The 13629-nt window shown below is 41.4% G+C and overlaps 2 protein-coding genes and 1 long non-coding RNA gene across 4 annotated transcripts in view; 2 read left to right on the top strand and 1 right to left on the bottom strand.

The window, feature by feature from the left end:
• arhgef10la (Rho guanine nucleotide exchange factor (GEF) 10-like a) overlaps positions 1-13629 on the bottom strand; it is a 187879-nt gene that overhangs the window by 158362 nt on the left and 15888 nt on the right. The window lies entirely within an intron of this gene.
• On the top strand, positions 3853-9123 carry LOC137058275 (paternally-expressed gene 3 protein-like). Its single transcript, XM_067431512.1, has 3 exons — positions 3853-3983; positions 4055-4104; positions 4174-9123. The coding sequence occupies exons 1-3, from the start codon at positions 3955-3957 to the stop codon at positions 9051-9053; spliced, it is 4959 nt and encodes a 1652-aa protein (XP_067287613.1). The 5' UTR covers positions 3853-3954; the 3' UTR covers positions 9054-9123.
• Positions 11265-12715, top strand: LOC137058752 (uncharacterized). Its single transcript, XR_010900826.1, has 2 exons — positions 11265-11331; positions 11964-12715. It is a non-coding gene; the product is annotated as an uncharacterized lncRNA (long non-coding RNA).

Here is a 13629-nt window from a genome sequence, read left to right on the forward strand (position 1 = left end):
CAACCCAGTACATTAACTGGCAGTTTTCCATTTATATTATCATAATATATTTTGACATAGTAATTGGCAGAGGTGTGGACTCGAGTCATGTGACTTGGAATCGAGTCAGACTCGAGTCATGAATTTGATGACTTTGGACTCGACTCGACAAAATGTACAAAGACTTGCAACTCGACTTGGACTTTAACATCAATGACTCGTGACTTCACTTGGACTTGAGCCTTATGACTCGAGAAGACTTGCTACTTTTTGGCCATTTTTCTTTCACACGGCCGCGCTGCTCTCAGTGAAAAAAAGCTGCACCTGTATGCATGCAGAGTACGCGCGCTGCCAGCACGAGTCACGACATCCTATCACCGTAGTCCCAAGTTGGTTTGATTCGACAGTATCCATAGCTACCAAGTTCGCGTATAACACGTGACTTTGGGCTTCTCTTTTTGGCAAGTCGCGGTAAAAAATCTCGAATTGCGGGTCGCGGTTTTTTGGGCTTATTTGAAAAAATGTGGTTGCTTGTTAGGAAAATATGACAAGCAACTTCGTTTCTTTACATTTATGGTCGCTGTTTTGTCCAAATACATTGCCTGACACTGTCTTCTCACAGCTAATAGCCATAGTGCAACGATACAAGTGCTGTAGTCATTCGTCCTCATACATCCCGCCTCCTTCCCTTCATTGAAGAAAAATCGCGTTCAACGTGCAGGCATGTGATGTGATGTTATAAATGTAATGATAGTTCGTAGACGTAAATAGACGAATACATTTTTTTTTTTTTTTTTTTTTTACAAACAATGCAACCAGCAGAGATGTACAGAGATGTAGAGGAAGCAGGGAGGTGAGCCACCTAATTTAATCTTAAAAATATTTTTTATAATGTAAGCTATTTATTATGACTATTATTATTTGGCTATTATAAAAATAAAAATAAATAATAATAAAAAGTATAGGCTACTAATAATAACAGTAGGTATGGTTCGAATGTATATTATTATAAACATGTCTCTATATTGCAGTGCTCTCCGTGTTTTCCTGGGCACTAACTCCCAATCATAGACTGTAAAAAAAGTGTATAATAATCCTAAATAGTAGCTATGTGACATTAGTAATTTTCAATACTATTTAGAGCAGATTGCACATTGAGATGCAGGGCTTATCCTTTTTATGGTCTATAGTGTGCATGTGCACCACTGCTCCTTATATGTGTGCAATAACTCCGACTGGAGTTACCATATTCCCTCACGTCCCTTTTTCTCTTTTTCAATCTTCAAACCTCTTCTGTTTACAGCCTTTATTGCAACTTGAAGAATTTTGTAAAATCCCATCTCTATTTGCTTTTTAAACTCCACGAGATTTCAGTTTAATATGTTGCAGGCTCATTTATTGATAAATTATTGATCATAAATTATACTGATGATAATAAATAATATAATAAAATTGGGCTTGTTTTGGGCCCCCCACCCCTCTGTGTATTCTTCATACCTGAGAAGAAAATGAAACAGATGTCAGAAAATCCCTTATAGCCTCACGCTGTATTTGAAACTACTCTTTACTCATATCAGTGTTGTTGTGTTAATATTCATTGTCTATTATACACTACGGTATACAATAATATTTCAGTTTCAGTGTATGCAATATTAAGAATGTTTTCACTGCTTCAAAAGTCATAAGAAAGCCCTTTCCCTCCAGAAACTGAAGTCATATGCTTTATAGCAGTGGTTTTCAAAATGGGGACAGGGACCCCTGGGTGCCACGAGGGGACGCTAGGGGGGCCATGGCAAGCTGGCATAAAAAGTATAGCAAAACAAAATAATTGAATAAATTTAATTATTAAAGTAAACCAAATAAAACCAAAAATAAGCTAAACAATATTCCCATAATGGCCCTAAGTTTAGGCTAAAAGGACCCATATCTATTTGAAAGTTGAACTGTTTTGCAATATGAGGTCAGTACAGTACAGGACTGAAGCTGCTGTGCATTGTTCTAGTGCAATATGCTGTTGAAATACAAGCATTTTCTGTGAAAATTTACATTTTCTGTTTTTTTTACTGTATTTGCTTAATGTCATTGTATAAAAAGAGGTTTAAATAAATACAAATCTTACAGACATACATGATTTGTATAATTTTTATTTCTGTGGTAAGATGACTTGAAGTGACTCGAAACTAAAATGGTAGGACTTGGACTCGACTTGAGACTTGTTGGCTTTGACTTCTGACTCGACTCGAGACTTGCCTCATCTTTGACTCGACTTGACTCGGGACTCGAGGGCAAAGACTTGAGACTTACTTGTGACTTGCATAACAATGACTTTGTCCCACCTCTGGTAATTGGCCACATCTACACAAAGCCAGAGCTTTCCCTATTTTTTTCCTGGTCTCAAGAAATATCTGCGTACATATGAAACCGCTGAAACGGACTCAAAACTACCTAATATACATGCCAGTCCAGTATGTGGCAATATAATTCTGCCACAGAAATACACTAAAAACAGAAACAAAAGAGTTGTGGCTAGAAGGGGTACAGCAATGGTAGGATGTGAGGCAAAATTTCACGATAAAATAACAATAAATTACTTTGCTACTTACCAGATTGTGTTTTTTTATGTCTACACCAACCCTATCCCTACCCTTACAATTATGCAAATACAGTAATTAAATTACGCAATATTGATGTGTGCAGTGATATGATATTTTTTTTTATGTATACAGCTAAATGCATCTCCTTGTGGATGGGTCTTTAATTAATCCACAAACAGGGCTAATTGCCCACATCACATTATTGGTGTAAAACACTAATTTATGTTATTGAATGATGTACTTAATATATGTGCATCACAAAAAACATAATCAACAGCTACAACAGTGGAGAAAAAAAGAAAGAAACAGAAGACCAACTAGATTTAAAGCTGTTGAATTTGCTGCCGTGGCAGGCAACATTTATTTTGAACTGCAGCTTCTGATATGGTAGCCAGGTGACTAAATTTTTCACAGATTTTTACATGAAAACACTTCAATTAATAGAATTATATCTGTATAGACTAAGATATAAAGAAACAGTGGTGGCCAATATCGGAATGAACTGTCAACAGTGATCATGTATAACTAATAGTGGTTCAGACCAACCTTACCAACGCATGATTTACAGAAGGCATACTTAACTAACACTGTTTCAGGAAACACGTATTTGTTAAGTATACCTTCAGTTATAGCTTAAGAATGATGTAGTTTTGGGAAATACAGCCATTGATAGCTCCAAACTGCAGCAGTATTGACAATTTCATGATGGAAACATCCATTAAGCAGAATATAATGGTAGAATAAGCTGAAGAGGGTTCCTTTTTAATGCAAATTTCCATCACTGGAAAGCTCACAGGAACGATACTGCAAGATCTTTCTATTAGCATGCATTTTCTCATAATACATTTGAACTAAACTGTGCAGTACATTTAAATTTGATAATACATTTAAATTATTTTATATGCAACTTTCTCTCAAACTCATTGATTCAAGAAAATGTATGTTTGCATTTAATAATCTGCTGAATACCACAACACAAATTTATTTTTGCATTTAATAATCTGCTGAATACCACAGCACAAATCATATGCTATTCCAAATCATCACTCATGTTCTAATAAATAAAAAGATAAAAAATTGAGGTCAGTTTCAGCAAATTAATACTTTAGAATTGCATTTAAAAGTAAATTAAATATATTTAAACAAACCAAATATCACTTTAAATATTGTGAAAATGGACACACCTGAAACTAATAATGACCAGTTGGAGGTTACTGCAACAACTGATTAGTCAATAAGCTATTTAACTGTGATTGGTGAGCAGTAGAGTAAGGCACTATAAAAGACCAATTCAATAACAGCTCTAAAGGATAGTGTAAAAGTATTCTTTTCTTTCTGTAGTTGATGTGTTGAGTGTTGTTGATGGTAGTTTTGGGTGGATATGGGTGAAATCAATATGCAAATTTTAAAGTATGTTGGTTTGCTTTAATGCACGTTTGCTAGTAACCTCTATGAATTACTAAACATACTTTGTTTTACAGTTTTTCTTTTGCAGTAATATTAAGCCTTGTTCTTGACAGCATTGTGACTGGTAAGTGTATCTAGTTTGATTATGCAAAAGAGTTAACACTTTTAATGATGCCCTTGTCTTTTATTGTAGTTTATGGACATGGCTCTGTCCCCAATGGAGGCTATCCTGGCTATTTTAACCATGATGTGAATAATCAAAAGTTCTACAGTTGGCATGACCCAGGTGTAGCAGGACCAATCAGGACCCTGGGTTCCAAGAACACTTATAGTGCTGCAGTTAAGGGAGGATTTGGCTCTGGAAGCCACATTTCTCAGCTTGGTTCTTCAGGTGGTCAAGTTGCCACTGAACCTGATTCTGACACTAGAAGCCAGCTTCAGGGCTCTCGAGTTGCTTCAGCTGGGAGTGGCAGTCTAGTTTATGGCTATAGGGGTAGTGCAGGAAGTATGGGAATATCTGAGTATGGTTTAAGTCAGTCTGCTAGTGTAAAGCCCAAAAAAGGAAGACTTCAATTTGACTCCACGGTCTTTTCTGACACAAGACCACTCCAGAAACCCAGTTTTAGCTCTGTAGTTCAGTCTACTAATCAACACGCTCAAGCCAGCTACCAGTCAGTGGCCCAGCCCAGTGTTCAACTACCAGCACAAACCAGCAACCAGTATGTGGCCCAGCACAGTGTCCAACAACCAGCACAATCCAGCTACCAGTCTGTGGCCCAGCCTGCTGACCAACAACCAGCACAAGCCAGCTACCAGTCTGTGGCCCAGCCTGCTGACCAACAACCAGCACAAGCCAGGTACCAATCTGTGGCCCAGCCTGCTGACCAACAACCGGCACAAGCCAGCAACCTGCCTGTGGCCCAGCCTGCTGACCAACAACCATCACAAGCCAGGTACCAATCTGTGGCCCAGCCTGCTGACCAACAACCGGCACAAGCCAGCTACCAGCCTGCTGACCAACAACCGGCACAAGCCAGCTACCAGCCTGCTGACCAACAACCGGCACAAGCCAGCTACCAGCCTGCTGACCAACAACCGGCACAAGCCAGCTACCAGCCTGTGGCACAGTCTGCTGCCCAACAACCGGCACACACCAGCTACCCGTATGTGACCCAGCCTGCTGCCCAACAACCAGCACAAGCCAGCTACCAGTACGTGGCTCAGCCCAATGTCCAACAACCGGCACAAGCCAGTTACCAATCTGTGGCCCAGCCTGCTGCCCAACAACCAGCACAAGCCAGCTACCAGTATGTGCCCCAGCCCAGTGTCCAAATACCAGCACAAGCCAGCTACCAGCCTGCTGACCAACAGCCAGCACAAGCCAGCCACCAGTATGTGGCCCAGTCCAGTGTCCAACAACCAGCACAAGCTAGCTACCAATCTGTGGCCCAGCCAGCTGACCAACAACCAACACAATCTGGCTACCAATCTGTGGCCCAGCCTGCTGACCAACAGCCAGCACAAGCCAGCAACCAGTATGTGGCCCAATCCAGTGTCCAACAACCAGCACAAGCTAGCTACCAATCTGTGGCCCAGCCTGCTGACCAACAACTGGCACAATCTGGCTACCAATCTTTGGCCCAGCCTGCTGACCAACAGCCAGCACAAGCCAGCAACCAGTATGTGGCCCAGTCCAGTGTCCAACAACCAGCACAAGCTAGCTACCAATCTGTGGCCCAGCCAGCTGACCAACAACCAATACAATCTGGCTACCAATCTGTGGCCCAGCCTGCTGACCAACAGCCAGCACAAGCCAGCAACCAGTATGTGGCCCAATCCAGTGTCCAACAACCAGCACAAGCTAGCTACCAATCTGTGGCCCAGCCTGCTGACCAACAACTGGCACAATCTGGCTACCAATCTTTGGCCCAGCCTGCTGACCAACAGCCAGCACAAGCCAGCAACCAGTATGTGGCCCAGTCCAGTGTCCAACAACCAGCACAAGCTAGCTACCAATCTGTGGCCCAGCCAGCTGACCAACAACCAATACAATCTGGCTACCAATCTGTGGCCCAGCCTGCTGACCAACAGCCAGCACAAGCCAACAACCAGTATGTGGCCCAATCCAGTGTACAACAACCAGCACAAGCTAGCTACCAATCTGTGGCTCAGCCTGCTGACCAACAACCAGCACAAGCCAGCTACCAATCTGTGGGCCAACCCAGTATTCAACTACCAGCACAAGCCAGCAATCAGTATGTGGCCCAGCCCAGTGTCCCACAACCAGCTCAATCCAGCTGCCAATATGTGAGCCAACCCAGTATTCAACTACCAGCACAAGCCAGCAATCAGTATGTGGCCCAGGCCAGTGTCCCACAACCAGCACAAGCCAGCTACCAATTTGTGGCTCAGCCCAGTGTCCAACTACCAGCACAAGCTAGCTACCAATCTGTAGGCCAACCCATTATTCAACTACCAGCACAAGCCAGCTACCAATTTGCGGCTCAGCCCAGTGTCCAACAACCAGCACAAGCCGGCTACCAATTTGTGGCTCAGCCCAGTGTGCAACAACCAGCGCAAGCCCGCTACCAATTTGTGGCCCAGCCCAGTGTCCAACAATCCAGCTACCAGTCTGTGGCCCAGCTTGCTGGCCAACAATCAGCACAAGCTAGCTACCAGGCTATATCTTCACCCAGTGGCCCAACTCAAATCAAGCCCCAAAAAGCAAGACTTAAATTTGGCTCCACTGTCTTTTCTGGCACAAAGCCATTCCAGAAACCCAGTTTTAGCTCTGTAGTTCAGTCTAGTAACCAACAATCAGCACAGGCCATCCACCAGTATGTGGCCCAGACTAGTGTCCAACAACTGGCACAAGCCAGCTACCAATCAGGGACCCAGTCTGCTAACCAACAACCAGCACAAGCCAGATACCAGTATGTGGTCCGGCCTAGTGTCCAACAACTGGCACAAGCCAGCTACCAATCGGGGACCCAGCCTGCTGACCAACAACCAGCACAAGCAAGCTACCAGCCTGTGGCCCAGCCTGCTGGCCAACAACCAGCACAAGCCAGCTACCAGTATTTGCCCCAGGCCAGTGTCCAACCAGCACAAGCCAGCTACCAGCCTGTGACCCAGCCTTCTGACCAACCAGTGGAAGCCAGCTACCAGCCTGTGGCCCAGCCTGCTGACAAACAACCGGCACAAGCAAGCTACCAGCCTGTGACCCAGCCTGCCGACCAACAACCAGCACAAGCCAGCTACCAGTCTGTGGCCCAGCCTGCTGACCAACAACCGGCACAAGCCAGCTACCAGTATGTGCCCCAGCCTGCTGACCAACAACCGGCACAAGCAAGCTACCAGCCTGTGGCCCAGCCTGCTGACCAACAACCAAGCTACCAGCCTGTGGCCCAGCCTGCTGACCAACAACCGGCACAAGCAAGCTACCAGCATGTGGCCCAGCCTGCTGACCACCAACCAGCGGAAGCCAGCTACCAGCCTGTGGCCCAGCCTTCTGACCAACCAGCGGAAGCCAGCTACCAGCCTGTGGCCCAGCCTTCTGACCAACCAGCGGAAGCCAGCTACCAGCCTGTGGCCCAGCCTTCTGACCAACCAGCGGAAGCCAGCTACCAGCCTGTGGCCCAGCCTTCTGACCAACCAGCGGAAGCCAGCTACCAGCCTGTGGCCCAGCCTTCTGACCAACCAGCGGAAGCCAGCTTCCAGCCTGTGGCCCAGCCTTCTGACCAACCAGCGGAAGCCAGCTTCCAGCCAGTGGCCCAGCCGTCTGACCAACCAGTGGAAGCCATTTTCCAGCCAGTGGCCCATCCTTCTGACCAACCAGTGGAAGCCATTTTCCAGCCAGTGGCCCAGCCGTCTGACCAACCATTGGAAGCCAACTACCAGCCAGTGGGCCAGCCTTCTGACCAACCAACGCAAGCCAGCTACCAGCCAGTGACCCAGACTGCTGATCAACCAACACAAGCCAGCTACCAGCCAGTGTCCCAGACTGCTGATCAACCAGCACAAGCCAGCTACCAATATGTGGCCCAGCCCAGTGTCCAACAACCAACACAAGCCAGCTACCAGCCTGTGGCCCTGCCTACTGACCAACAACCAGCTCAAGCCAGCCACCAGTCTGTGGGCCAGCATGTTGACCAACAATCAGCACAAGTCAGCTTCCAATGTTTGTGTCAACCCAGTGTCCAACAACCAGCACAAGCCATCTACCAATCTGTGGGACAGTCTAATGGGAAGGAACCAGCAAAAGCTACCTTCCAGACTAGGTATCAGCCTCCATCCAAACCTAGTTCTCAGTCCTTAACTCTGCATGTGGAGTCTGGACAGCCCAATTATCTGGCCCCAGTGAAACTTGGGCAGCCTACATACGAGCCTATGGTACAACAAAGTAACCTTGTCCCTCCCAGACCACTGCAATCCACACTCAAGTCTGTTTTCAGACCAAGTAGGCTGCCTGAACAGCTTAACTACCAGCCCCTGTTGCTTCCAAGCAAACTGCCTCTTGCTCCAAAGGTGCAACCAAGCTTCTTGCATTTTGGCAAGCCTGGACTGTCCAGTTATAGTTCTGCATCTCAGCCCAGTGGTCTGCTTTCAAGGCAACTGCACCAGCCTTTGACCCGGCCAGGGAAAGAGGTGCATCAGCCCCCAGTGACGCCTGTACAATTCAGCTACAGACCAAGCAAACTGGTAACACTCAGCTACCAGCCTAAAATACTGCCTAACCAACAGTCTCTAGGTCAATCCAGCTACAATTCCCAAGCCATACCAGTGCAGTCTAGGTACAAGTCCCAGATGCAGTCAAATTATGGGACGGTCTCTCAGCCTGGATTCCAGACCTCTTCAATACCAGGGAAACTGAGTTACCAGCCTGTATCCAGATCAAGATCCCAATCCCTGGAGCAGCCCCACAGTCCCTCTCTTTCAAGATCTGGATCTGTGTCACAGTCAGTGCAGCCTGGTCTTCAGTTTCCAGCACAGCTGGCTTACCAGTCTGTTAAAGGTCAAAATGCCAAAAGGCCACATTCATCCCAAAGCAGGTTCAGGTTGTTGCAACAATAGCTATTTGAATGTGTTTGCATTTCCTATTTTCACCTTATGTTTTGAAACTATCAATAAATTATCATGTGCCCATCTGTGTCAATGAGAACTCTGTTAACTTGCATTTTGTTGGTGGCATTTTGTCTGGAAAGAACTTGCACTGGCTAACCTGCTCTGGAGCAGGTTTTATTCTGGGTTGGAGATGGCAAATCCAAACTGGACCAATCAGCTGCAAGTAAAGATGCAAAAAGCTACACCCCTTGTATCCATAGTTGCGACGTCCCCCTGTATCCATAGTTGCCACATGCATAACATGTGACTGGGCTTTTTTTCTCTTCTTTTTTTGGGGGGGGGGCTTGTTTTAAATGTGGTTGCTTGTTAGGAAAATATGACAAGCAACTTTTAATAACATTTATGGTTGCTGTTTTGTCCACTATAGTGCTTGACACTGTCTTTGCACTGCTAATAGCCATTCAATGCGACGCTACAAGTGCTGTAGTTTGTCCTCATACATCCTGTCTCCTTCGCCCCTCATTGAAAAAAAATCGTGTTCAATGTGCAGGCATGTGATGTTATAAATGCATGTAGTAATAGTTTGTAGACGTAAATAGACAAAATTAATTTTTACAAACAAAGAGCAGAAATGTACAGAGATGGAGTGGTAATGGGTAGGAGAGGCACCTACTTTAAATTAGACGTTTTATTACAGGCTATTTAAAAAAAAGAATAGAGGCTACTAATAATAACAGTATGTATGGTTTGAATGTATTTTATATGTTGCTATATTTCAGTGCTCCCTTAGTGCTTTTATAAGTTGAGATGTTTTTAGATGTAAAAACCACACAAACGTCATTAGTTTACCTCAGACAACAGTATAAAAAAATGTAAAAGCCACTTCATGACACCTTTTAAAGTCTTCAGCGATACTATATACAGTTGGTTTCAATTGCTAACACACTTTGACATGCACAGCACAATTATTTAAACTGACATTCAAGGAGCGAGCTCTGCTCAGATCTGCACAACTATAACCATGTTCTCAGCCTGGTAGAGAGGGGATGCATACTAAGTACCCATGGGTTGACATAGATTTAAAAAAACAAATCTTTGAAAATGCATGAATGAATCTAAAAATTTTACAATGTGGAGAAAAATATTTTCATCAAAATGGATGTGTGTAGTTTTTTGAAAAAATGAGCCTTGTTTTTAAAATTGTAAGCAATCGTATAAAACTGTAAAGCTTGTAGCAAAATTAAAGTGATTATGGTTTGTGAGTGGCAACATTGACAATCAAATGTGGATTTAATGGTTTTAATAGATGATACTATGAATACATATACAGAATAACGAAAAGTAAAGAAAGAGAGAAGATCAAGGAAATGACAAATTCACAAACAGTCAACATTGAGAGCCAGCAACGAATAATTGGGCACAAATCTTAAACGCATCTAAAGTTCAATGAAACTGCAAACTGAAGCGTTCTCTTTCTTCTGAACATCATGTCTCTGATCTGCGGGAAGTTTGAAGAGTTAACTTGAAAGCTAATTTTGCCAGAAAGTGAGGAAAGGAAGTTTGTCTCGTCGGAAGTTAAGAAAGGTTGACAGATGGCAGAAAGGCTTGTGTCATGGTCTTTTAAAGGCACATTAGCATATGCCCATTTTTTTGAAAAGACCAATCATATTTGTGAACTTTGTAACAGTTCAAGGTTACATGGGGTATTATTATACTACCCACTATTAGGGGACAATATTTATCTTATTTTTTGCTAAGGTTAAATACAGGTAGATAGCAGAAGAAGTTATAGCGGTTTGGTAAGAGGAAAGCATATCTTCCCTCTGGTAACCTTATCTTTAATGATGTCCTGATTGGGAAATGTGTTGCTCAATCAAAGTAAGGTCCCTTTTTTCCCCATATTTAAAGAGTGGCTGTATAAATTGTATTTCATTCACTGAAAAAAATGACTTTGTGGTATTGTAAAATCTATTACATTAATTCATGTAATTTATACATTGTAAAATCAAGATTAAGTTGGAACTATATATCTTATGTAAAATTTACACAATTTATTAATGTAATAAATTAACTGAGAAGAAAGAGTAAATTTTACCATATATTTACAAATAGTATTTAATGTTTTATAGTCACAGCACATTCACCTAAAAATACTAAGTAAATTTTAATCTGAACAGCAAAGTGAATCTGCCCGCCCGTTTTTGTTGTTGTTGCTCAAAAAGATCCCGGTTCAGTGGCAGAGACGGTCGGTTTGGGATGTTGCTTTTACATGGCTGACTTATTCTCGGTAAGTTCTGACCTTTCTATTTTAGATTTGTTATAACGATGTACTTCGTTTTGATGGTTTGATTATTGCATAGACGTTACGGTTTAAAATTGACTAAAAGTGAGTTTTAATCACAATAACGGTAGCTAAAGCTAAAGCATTATCCACTTCTATAAAGTTGAGACTGGTGTTTAGTCAAAGATAGAGGGGATTAAATGTAGTTAGCCACGTTCTTGTAGAAAAAGTCACCCTGTCTGGTTAACTTCAAAATAATTTAATGTTAGCTGGCCGTGATTAAGTGCTGGCTGCCTGTATGTGTGTCCTCTAGCTAATGTTAGCATTTTTTAAAAGTGTCTAAGTTAGTTGTTTTTATATCCACTGAAAATTTCACAGCAATTATTATATCAAAGCATACGTTAGTCTGCACTCTGCACTAAAGAAGGAAAGTTTGGATGGCAGGTGAACTCTGATACCAAATAAGCATTGATGTATAACGTTAGCAACAAGTGCATGAATGTCAGCAATTCTATTTTAGTGAGCTAACGACATGAAGGTCCAGTCACCTTTTTAATGAAAATAAAATGTAATGTTATAAATGCAATTCTATTTCTTAAATGGAATTGTGTTCTTTTTTTCTTACAAACTGTATGCAGGAGGACAGTCGCAGTGTTGCCGCTGAACATATCCTTAAGATGGTCGTCCATGGAGCTGATCGAGAGGATCCAGTCGATGAATGAGCATTAAGGAAAAGTGACCATTCTGTTTCAGCTGGACTATGCATGTGCTCGTCATTAAAGGGTTAAATTTAGTACAGTTCAGTCAAAAATGAAATGTCTGTCATTAACTCCTCTCCCTAATGTCGCTCCACACCCGTAAGACCTCCGTTCATCTTAACACACAGTTTAAGATATTTTATAATTAGTCCGAGAGCGTATGCAAGTGTATGCACACTATACTGTCCATGTCCAGAAAGGGAATAAAAACATCATCACAGTAGTCCATATGAGACATCAGTGGGTTAATTAGAGTCTCTTGAAGCATCCAAAATACATTTGGGTCCAAAAATAACAAAAACTACGACTTTATTCAGCATTGGCTTCTCTTCACCGTTTGAATCTTTATTTGAGGATTGAACACAAACACGGAAGAGAAGACAATGCTGAATAAAGTCGTAGTTTTTGTTATTTTTGGACTCAAATGTGATACATTTCATATTTGGCTGAACTAACCCTTTAATGTTAGTTATGCCACTGTTGGCTGCTGATGTTTAGTTGAACCATACATGGTTAATTCTACAGTTATTGTAAATTATAATGAATGTACCTTAACTACTTAATCAGTTGATGTGAACATTACTGATTTAATGGTTAAATTTTGACATAATAAACTGTTCAACTTCATTGTATTTATGTGTGATTTGTGATAAATGTATTTGATGCAGAGAACATTATTACATTTATTTGGTTTAAAATAGCAACATTTACATAATAATAGTGAGTAATATAAATTAATTCAACTAAGTAATTCAAAATGTCAAATAGACAAACATTATAAAATCTACTTAATTACTTCATAAGAGTAAATAATACAGATTTATAAAATTTTCACAATAGTTATGCTCCTTTTAAAATTAAATTTACTTGATTACTTTTAATAAATACAACATGCTAAGTTAAATATAATTAAGTAACATTTACTTAATGTCTTTGCAAATGTTACATTTATAGTTAAGTACATTTTACTTGATATTGGCAAGTAAGTTGTACTTGATTTTGCAGCAGTAAATTTTACTTAGAAAAACTGAGTGCAAATTGTTACAAAGATTTTATCAAGTAAATCTTACAAGTTGTTTTTATCAGTGTTGATGTTGAACGTTATATTAATGTTTGTTAATATTTTGTTTGTAGAAGGACTCCTTTTGCTTAATATCATTAGTGGTATCACTCATTAATGGTACCTACATTTGGCTATTGCATGGTACATTGGACCTCATTGTTGTGGGTCTTCAAATATGGACAATAGTTACAAGGATATGAATGGGTTCTGCTTGGTTTTGGATTTGCTGTGTGGAGTATTGAATCTTGTCTGGACTTTTTACCAGGGTTGAAGAACTATTTCCATCTGCCTTCGTTACATCTAGACTGTGACTTATAAGTATTACCACACTCATTGCATCCAAACTCTCGTATCCTACGATTATATATATATATATATATATATATATATATATATATATATATATATATATATATATATATATATATATATATATATATATATATATATATATATATATATATATATATATTGGGGGTTATT

The sequence above is a fragment of the Pseudorasbora parva genome, chromosome 22, assembly GCF_024679245.1.
Source record: "Pseudorasbora parva isolate DD20220531a chromosome 22, ASM2467924v1, whole genome shotgun sequence".
Lineage (NCBI taxonomy): Eukaryota > Metazoa > Chordata > Actinopteri > Cypriniformes > Gobionidae > Pseudorasbora > Pseudorasbora parva.

Bases quoted from the DNA above. Each gene is read 5' to 3' on its own strand.
- LOC137058275 (XM_067431512.1), top strand. From the start codon at position 3,955: ATGGGTGAAATCAATATGCAAATTTTAAA. The intron at 3,984-4,054 runs GTATGTTGGTTT...TTTGTTTTACAG, and splicing joins ATCAATATGCAAATTTTAAA to TTTTTCTTTTGCAGTAATAT. The intron at 4,105-4,173 runs GTAAGTGTATCT...CTTTTATTGTAG, and splicing joins TCTTGACAGCATTGTGACTG to TTTATGGACATGGCTCTGTC.